This window comes from Alosa alosa, chromosome 6 (assembly GCF_017589495.1).
Source record: "Alosa alosa isolate M-15738 ecotype Scorff River chromosome 6, AALO_Geno_1.1, whole genome shotgun sequence".
In the NCBI taxonomy this organism is placed as follows: domain Eukaryota; kingdom Metazoa; phylum Chordata; class Actinopteri; order Clupeiformes; family Clupeidae; genus Alosa; species Alosa alosa.
Window position 1 is genome coordinate 17,717,806 of NC_063194.1, and position 10,000 is coordinate 17,727,805.

The 10,000-nt window shown below is 44.5% G+C and overlaps 1 protein-coding gene across 13 annotated transcripts in view; it reads right to left on the reverse strand.

Moving 5' to 3' along the window:
- Positions 1 to 10,000, reverse strand: part of nfixb (nuclear factor I/Xb) — a 126,701-nt gene that overhangs the window by 85,064 nt on the left and 31,637 nt on the right. For 12 of the 13 annotated variants that reach the window (XM_048244922.1, XM_048244913.1, XM_048244911.1 and 9 more), the window contains one exon: positions 1 to 145. This exon is cut by the window's left edge and continues 387 nt beyond it. In XM_048244922.1, the coding sequence (XP_048100879.1) occupies positions 1 to 145 (145 nt within the window). Of the gene's footprint in view, positions 146 to 934; positions 1,860 to 10,000 lie in introns of those variants that run through there. The other variant, XM_048244919.1, reaches the window with a different exon arrangement.

Genomic DNA, 10,000 nt, shown 5'->3' on the forward strand with positions numbered 1-10,000 from the left:
CCTTCACTGCGCGCTCCTCATCCTTGGACATGCGTTTCTCGTGCTTCTTGAAGTACTTGCGTTTGCGGGCCTGCAGGTTGAACCAGGTGTAGGAGAAGGCGCGGACGTGGGGCAGCAGGGCCTCGATGAAGGGATGGAATTCATCCTTTGTGGAGAGGAGAGAGCGAGAAACAGAGAGAAAGGGAGAGAGAGACGTGAGTTCCAGGACACACAGCTGCAAGTTGTGGTAGAGTCACACCTGGAAAAATAGCTTGCAGCCATGACCACAACTAAAATCATAATAAATCAAAATCAACTAATAATCAAATTTGATGTGCTGCTATTTCAGAAGTAATAACCGGAACAACGACAATAATGATTATTATCGCAACTTTTACGTTAACAATAATAAATTGTTCCAACTGTCAAATGCAAACACATGTAAATATTTTCTACCGTCAAATACTTCCCCTGAAATAAATGTAAAAATTCAACAACATTCAAAACACAGTGTTTCAAATAAATTTGCATAACAGAGCTTATTACAAGGCTCAAACCACAGAGTGCAATCACTCAATCCATTTGGTGGGAGCAGACCAAAATAAAGCAGCTTGGCCGTCTCCTTCGGCAACAGAGAGCTCATTCAGCCATCCTATAATACTTTCCCAACATCGTAACAATGCCCAGACCTTGCTGCTGTGCCCCTGTGCCAGGGTTGCCATGCACCGGACTCTCGGCGCCAATTTGCCACCGCACCACCCACAAGTTAGGACTTAAAGCCCTTGCGGCACACGAATTGGCCCCAGAGTTTCCTCCCTGCCCGGACGTCAAGCAACCCCGAAGCCTCGACTCATGGTTGAGGTAAATATTAGAAAAAAAATGAAAATAAAAACACAGGAATAAGGACGAAAACAGCAAAGGACCAGTAAACAGTCGCAGACAGCCAGGTAGTTACCATTTTGCACTCTCATCCTAAATTTGGCACGCCGTTCAAAACCGAACAGGAATCTCCCACACAAGTTCTCTGTCGCTGTCTCTGGTGTTTTGACAAAAAAATGCAATTCTGGCTCAAGAGCAAAAATGACAGAAAATAAAATCTGAGAAGAAGACTCAAAAATAGCACAGAGTGGACATACAAAAAGAGTCCGGCTATCAGTTCAGAAAAAAGTCAAACACTTTTTGAGAAAAAGAAAAAATAGGAGTGCATCCTCAGGATATGCTGAAAAGGAGTGCAGGAAAAAAATCAAGGTAAAGACCGAATTTCAAAATGGAAAGCAGGAGGATTTGTAAAGTGAAAAAATTACGAAGGTAGTATCTGCGCCCCCCTAAAAAAGGAAGACGAAAAAAATTGAGTGGAATCGCGGCGCTGAAAATAAACACACTTCTTTTGCGCCTTTTCCAAAACTAAAAAAAAAATCAACGAAGCTAAAAAAATCCTTGGCAAAGCGTAATTGGTACTGGTGTTTGCTTTAGATCTCTGAGTCCTGTATAAGGCTTGCAGAGAGAGAGAGACGCACACACACACATACACACACACTCACACATACGTACACACACAGGCACAGGGTAGGGGGTGGAGGGGGGGGCTGGCGAAAGCTAAGCGCAGAATATGGGGGGGAAAAAAGAGAGAACCGAATCAATGTTGGACGAGCGCGTACGACCGCTGGCAAACCCAAGTGCTGCTTCTTTTTTCCTGCCTTTCTCTCCAACTCTCTCTCTCTCGCGCGCACCCTCGCTCGCTCTCTCTCGCACGCCGCGTTCTTTCTCTAACCATTGCCTGAGCCTTTGCCAACACTAGTAGGGCCCACCTATTTGGCAACAAGACGCCTGTAGCCCAGCCAATGCGTTAGCTTCAAGAGCTGAAAGGGAGGGGAAAAGAGAGGGGAGGGGGATGGTGGCAAAAAGGGAGTGAGAGAGAAATGGGGAGAGAGAGAGAGAGAGAGAGAGAGAGAGAAAGGAAGGGAGGGGGCTAGCAAGCAGAGGCAGAGGGGGAGAGAGAGAGAGAGAGAGAGAGAGAGAGAGAGAGAGAAAGAGAATGCTAGCGAGAGTACGCAGTCCAGTCCGACGGGGCACAATTTGCCAAATCGACAAGTTCCTATCTGACACAGAGGCAAAGTTCAGAGGGACGTGTATTCCTCCCGCACAATTCCCATAAGCCACCGCGCCTCTGCCACCAGCTCCGGCATGGCTGTTCATCTCCTCCAACCAACCCCCGCCTCCCCCTCTCCTCTTCCCTCCCCTCTTTCCTCTTCCACCCTCCCTCTTTCTCTCTCTCCTTCTCTCACTCTCTCTCCCTCACTCTCTCTCTCATGCCACTTGCGTAATGCCACCTTGGCACCGGGTGGCGAGAGCAAACGCACGGCTCCAAAATCCCACCAGACCCGCAACCAGCAGCTGCTCTCAGATGCACCAGCCCAACAAAGGAGGGGAAACAAATGCACCCCTATTTCTCCCGCTCGCTCTCTCCCGTTCCCCCCTGCCCTCTCTCTCTCTCTCTCTCTCTCGCTCTCTCTTCCCCATCTCTCTCTCATCCCTCTCTCTATTTCTGTCTTTGTCCTGCATCCCACCATCTTGCTCAGATATGCACCCCGAATCCTGCTCCCAACCCACCACCCGCCACAACCCCTTCACACACACACACACACACACACACACACACACACACACACACACACACACACACACACACACACACACACACACACACACACACACGTCTCATTTAAAGCTACAACGTTGGGCGTGAGATCGAGGGTCACCCGTCTGACACATCAAATGACAGGGCAGACACAGAGGCAGGGCACTAGATGTGACGCTGTGACTGGCGTTAATCCACCTGCCTGCCAAACCGTGCCCGAAGCCAAGGCTGCCACGCACATCATCTGCCGCCCACACCTGGGTACAGCGGGAGCATGCAGCAGACCGTGCGGCTCTATGCCTGTGGCCAGACTCCCTGTTTGAGCCGCAGCGTAAGTAAAAGGGGAGAGAGACACACACAATTTCACAATGGCCACCACAGCCCCATAATGTATGTCGGGATATTCTCAAAAGCAGAACAACGACAAGAGAAACACAGACATCAACATACATGAGATCAGATTTAGATACTCGGATGAAAGGGGAGATAGGCCATCTGTGCTGGAAGGCAGTGCAATACAACAGAAGGCAGCTTGCCTTTTTTTGTCATTCACAGGCAACATATCACATGGAAGTAAACCATGTTTTTAACTTTACAGGTGCAGAGACATAAACACTTGCTCTGCTTCATTTGCCACTCATCTGAACACACGTTAAAGGATAAATGGAGGACTTTGCCCTCATTTCGTTCTTCCTTAACCAACATCGTTCGAGACGAGCGCAAATAAACAAACAATCACCAGCGTAACAAGCAAACAAAAACACGACACAACGCAGCGTGAACGGAGAACAGTAAACCGTGTTCTCTGGAGATAGAGGTGCAGGGTGGTTTTGAATGCCGAGCGAGGCAGAGGAAATTCCCTGCAAGAGCCAGGGAAGCACAGCTCTGGAGGAGGGTGAGCGCTGCCGCCGTCACCGCACTGACACACTGTGGTCACAGCTTCATTGCTGCTGAACAGATTCAGGCACAACCGCAACTCGTTTTTTTTTTTTTTTGCTTTCATCCCTGCCATTATTTCAAGCTGCAGATAGGATATTAAAATGTATGCAAACACCCAATGCTATTCAAATGGCCATCTGACACAAATTGAGAGACAGAGGTTTGCAAATGGTGGCGGTTTGTGAAAACAGCTAGTTGCAACACCCATGCAGTGGGCCCCTAATACACCCCCTCCCCAAAAGAATAGATCTTATTTTGCAGAAGGCCTGCACAGTGTGTAAAAGTGGCACATATCTTTGCCTCCTATGGTCCCAAGGAAGACATGCAAACATTGGAACACACTACCTAGGGGCGAGGATGAAATTTGGTTATGAATACAATCTGTACAAATCAGACTGGAACCTCTATGTAAAGCACTCTATTAGCGCTCTCCATTGCAAATACCCCTGGCAATAACTTCCCTGAGTCACACTGCCTCATGACAGTTTTACTGCTTAATAACTGAATCTCAGTTGGTTGATCCAACACTTCATATCTTGTGGGGCAAATAATGTTTCTCTCAACATAATGAATTGAGGCGTCTGCTAAATACCACTCTATTCAAACATTTATAAGTGTGTGTGATATTAAAAGTTCAACAGTGCTGCAGAACCTTTAAAATATACATACACATATGGCAGCTAGAACATCCAAATGCCAAGGCCCAGACAGAATATACTGTCATGTTGGGGAAATACTTACTCAAAGAAAGCAATTACAATAATTACAAAGTGCAGACAAAGCAACGCAGAGCCTACTCTGTTTAGATGTAGACAACAACAAAAACTCCAAATCGTTGTTTTGCCTGATGAAAACGCCCAGCTCCAGCGTGTGATTTGTGTGTTCTCATATACTCCTGACTATAATTACATGGTAGGCTATAGGCTACCTTAAAAAAACCCGCACAGTTCTGGCTCTGAGTTACACATTGCACCGGAGTTCAAGCCGGAGGCGCTCGCTCCTGCGGTTGCTGCGCTTTACAGCATCAGATGGGTGAGAGGAAAGAAGAGCGCAAAAGGGTGGACGCCTGGACTGCGCATGGGCAGACAAGAGACACTGACCTCGGCTCGCCACTCGCGACTGTTTGTAAGGGAGCTGCCAAAAACAGACTGTGAAAATGCACGGGAAAAAAGACTGTGCAAAATGGCAAAGGGCCTTTCCCATTTAGGATCTTTGAACAAAACAAATCTTCACTAGATCAACAATAAAAGTTACATTTCCCATTTTGGACATGTTCGGACTAACTCATTCAAGGCATCCACTGACAACCCGATCTACTCGATCGCAGTAAATCATGGACTGTCCTTAAACTATTAATAAACCACCTTAGAGGTTTGCTAACTGCGCGATAGGAAAGAGATCCTTGCAAATCTCGTCAACAAACGTAAGCAAAGCCTACAAGACACAGAAATTTCAAACCATGACAAAAACACTGTCAGTCTATTGTCAATTTCAGCCTTCACATAGGCTGAGCAGCTAGGTCCAAATGAAAGCCAAATGGAAAATATGCTTTTAATAAAGCTGTCGCCTGGCACTGTAAAATATATGCCTATAAATCAAAATAGTGGGGTAGAGTCCGAGCATATTCAGATAGAAAAACGAACATGTCGTCTAGAACTTTGTTGTCGGTGTTCACGACTGACACCACCGAGCAGTAGTCCTACATTCAAACTGCATGTGAAACCAACCATTCAGCACACTTTAACAGTCTCTTTTCTCTAATAGTTAGGATAATTTTATTTGTTGTGTCTATTACCTCAATTTCACTGCCACGATACAATTATTGATCAGTCGCTTTGATGTGTCTCAAGTAGGCCTATGAGCGAAATTAATTAAATCCCCTATAGGCCGCGAAACTTAAACAGCACGCAAATGGATCGGTACAAAGGTAAATCATAAGAATTCAAGTGATGAATTACACACACTTTCTTCCTTTATATTCATATCTTAGTGGACTTGTGCAAACCATCTAGGCTCCAATACAGGCCTACTCGCAATGCGCGTGTCTTAAGTCAGATCAGGACAAACAATTTGGCCACAGACTGAGCAAGATAAATCAGCCAACAGCATTAAAAAGAGACGGCCACGAATTTTCTCTTTTCTACCTCGTTATGCACTTACACTATTAATGCTTAAAAACGGGGAAGACATCATCCCGCAGTGGTCTGCCAGGCAGGCGCCCGCCCGATGGAAATGAACGAGCTGGAAAGGCGCTTTGGCAGCATGCAGCAGCCAGCCGTTTGTGCCGGACTACTTTGTCACCGACGGTAAAATCCTGCACCAATTAATAACGTGAGAAATAAACCCAGACACCTACAAATAAATGCGCCTAAAATTCCAATTTGGCTGGCTGAAAATGCACCCGACCCACAAACACCGATTCCGTGCATGAATAATGTATACAAAGTGAGTAATTTCGCAGCTTGAAAAAATGGATTACATGGCCAAACTCATTAGGAAAATATATCATCCTGGCAAAAAACGTTCGCCATTCGTATTCAAAGACAAAAATCACACACATATGAATACCTACATCTGAAAACAATGATTGCTAGATGTAGGTATTCTTTCAAAAACTCCCAAATGTGCCTGCATTATCACAATTTCAGCAAAAAGACGTTGATGTGTGATGACTCTATTCCTGAAATAAACGGCCACCATCTACTACACGAAGATAGAATCAATAGCAAACAATATATCTCAGTGAATAGGTCTAGTCTACTTTAACATCCAGATTTCGATATTTGGAATATGTGAGCAAAAACTACTCATAAGTACAGGCCTATCCAGGCCCAGTCACTAGTCTAAAACGTCGCAAATAACAAATAATTATGCTAAATGTAGAGAATTTTTTTTTACAAAAACATACAGTAGCCTAGTTGTTATAGTGTAGCCTATCAAATGTATTTAATCAATATCAATCTAGAGGTTTCTGAGCAGAGTTCTCAGCCTTCCTTTGATTCCACATTAATTATTTTGTTTATTTGTTTGCCATGTATTTTTAATGCCTTTTAAAATGTTAAAAATTAAGGGGAGAGAACATTTAGAGTCATATAAGATAAATGCTACTTTGTAAAAGAAGAAAGCCCTCCTTTTTGGGAGGGTACAAGCTAAAAGTCTGTCCTGAACTGCCCCTATATTAAATATTAATATGAACACAAATAAAACTCTTAGGTAGCCTACAGCACTGGCAAACAAATTCCCAGACTTTGCCAATTAACATAAATATGCAGGAAGCTGTGAAAGGGCCTAACCTAACGGTCTCAATGCACTTGAAACGGAGACTAAATGCCTCTGTCGGTCATTGCTTCCTCTAGATTCAAGGGGCATAAGCTCGAAACAACAAGACAGCCTGCCAAAAGTAGATTTAATTCTTTTGTGCCACAAGGTGCAAAAAAAAGTCTTTGGTAGTGAAAAGAAACAACTGCATTTCAAACAAAAAAAACGTGATATCTAGCGGTTGGATCGAATAGAAATGCTTTCAAAGCCTTCAGTCACAAACAGCAAGGTGCATTGCCTAAATGAAGCCTTTTCTCTGACATTTGAAGATCTGTGCAAAGATGCAACATTTCGATTCGTTCGAGAGGTGTAAGCTGCCAGAAAGTGTCTGGAAACACCTGCTATCGTTTACGCACTGACACGGCCGTAGGTTGACTATCCACCAAAAGGCCTAATATTAGAAAGATAACACAAATCCTTGTTTAAGTGTTTAAGTTTAAAATTGTTACGTGTAAAATATTTCTAAATGATTGCCATTTCAGTAGCCTACATTTGTCTTTGCTTTCTGCAAGTAGCTTAAAGGTAAAATGCAGTCCTTGGTTTTAACTTTACATATTCTGCTTTCTATATAGTAGGCTATTTAAAGAATCAAGTGAACTAAACGAAGGCATTTATCTGTAACCACATATAGGCTATATCCAACACCAACGCATTCGATCCCAATAAGTGTAGATACAAATATTAGAGTGAAATTTAGCCATCTGCTCCTCTTCCAGCTGACAATTCATAACTATAGGAAGTAACTATTAGTGTAATATAGTGTGTACCTATTGAAATTTTATTTTCATGTAGGCCTATTGGTATTATAAGCAAATAGTTAGGGATACTTGCACTATAATGTCTAAACTCGTATAGGCTCACTTCATACCACGTTCGCATGAAGTTGTGCAGTCTGAATTTGAACTATAGTATACTATAAAAGGCATGGGGCTCCGTATAGCCTAATTCATAGGCCTACACAAACTAATTTTCGAGTTCTATTAGGCCAAAACGAAACAAAGGTACAATATGCTACATGGTGCCAAAAAGACACTGTTCAAGCCTTCTCAAACACACTTCTCATCCAACCGTATAAGGCCTTGACAGTAGTCACAGGGGACACGCAATTATTCCCGTTATTATACGGATTATAATGCGTCCTCTTAAATCGGAATTTGTTTTTATTCTCATTACAATGAGACTAATGTGGAGAGAGGTCTCTGAGGAACCCCCGTGCCCGCTTTTCACAGGCTCCGGGAGTGTCGCGCGGAAGAGCCTCTTCACAGATAAAACATTTGGAAAGCGCGCCAGTCGCCCGCGCACCAACGAGATGTGCATCTTAATAATATCATAAACCCCACTTACTTAACAAAATGGACCACTAGACCATTGTTCAGTATGTTCCCATGACATTAACCGGTAAATTGCGCTGTGGTATCAATGCTCACGGCCGGTATCTGACAGCACAACCCTGCAACAGCACTCCTGGAGATGTCCCAAGACGTTAATTTTGACCATGGAGGAGGATACTCAACAGGTTGTATGGCTACACAGTGCAGCTAAAAGTTTCAACCACAGCATTTTAAAAGGAACACAACGGACTACAGTATCAGGTAGGCATGAGGATAAATAATTCTACTGCACAAAAAAAAACCATTTATTGAGATTGTTGTGCAACACCACCTTACTCTAAAAAAATCTTCCCAGTTGTTTCCAGTTTAAAAGAATATGAAACGAACTATTTTTTTTTTCATAAACATTAAAAAGACTGGGGAACAAATCTGAACACATCACCGAGAGTGAGAAACAACACCTGTTTAACAGCCTTTCAGTACAATATTGATAGAAGTCACTCTTTAGTATATTTAAAAAATCCCTCTAAGGCACAAGGACCAAAGCTTTTGCTTTGTTTATCTGAAGTGGTTACAGATAATCTCACAAATACTGATATGCTCTCTAATCTTTGTGTGCACTTCTTTGTTTTATTGTTATGGAAAGCCAGAGCTGGTAAGATGGCGGTGTGTGAATGTTGACACCATCAGGCCCAGGTGATAGGCAGCGCCGTGATTAGGGGAGCCAGATCTTAATTAGAGAGATTTGGAGTGAGGGGGGCCTGCTGCGTGTCCCTGACCCTGGAGGGAGGTGACCATGACCCTGCTGCACCACAGGGGGCAGACGGGCACAGAGCGGGCCCTGGCACCTTCCTCGGGCACGGCTGACACAGCCCCTCCTGGAGGGCTGGAGGGGATGGGAGAAAACAGGGAGGGAGGGAGAGGGACAGAGACAGAGAGAGGGTGAGTGGGAGAGAGAAAGAGGGAGAGAGAGAGGGAGGGGGCAGAGGAAGAGAGACAGGCCGTCTCTAGGACATACAGATATACTGTATATATAGAGAGAGATAGATAGAGAGTGGGAGAGAAAAATAGAAGATGAAAAAAGTGAGGGAGGACACAGTGAAAGACTGTAGGAGAAGAGTGACGAATCAAGGGGGCTGGGAGACTTGCGCCAATGCATGGTCGCAGAAGGGTGATAGTCTAGGCATGCCAGTTAGTGCCAGTGTGCCAACGCACTGCTATAGAGGGGCATCAGAGCAGCCCATTCACACTCAAGTATGAGACACTTTCATTGAAGAAAAAGTATGCAACAGCACATTCCATCTCTCTTAAGTCTCCAACACACTTGTGTCTCGAATGCATGCATACGTGTATGGATTGTATGTAAACACCTGTACTACAGATGGCCATTTTGATGTGGGCATGCATGGATATGTGTGTGTGCGTGTGTGTTTGTTTGAAAGAGGATAAGCCAGTATACATGTATGCGTGTGTTGCTGTGTTCATTTGACACACAAGTCACAGTGGTTTGACTGCAAGTTTTAAGGCCAAGGCCTGCAAATGGTGCCGCTCCTCTCGTTGCCATCTGCAGCCGCCATGCCTGTTGTGCCTGCCCCACACACAGAGAGGGTCAGCCGGCCCAGGACAATGGGCAACTGTGCTAAAGCTAACAAGCAGGGCCAGTGACATCAGCTCTCTCTTACACACGCGCACACACGCACACGCAAACACACACATCCAAAATACACCTTTATCTCTTCATTCATCTCATCTCTGGAGCTGTCTATCAGGGCACAATCACAGCTTTTATGAGCTT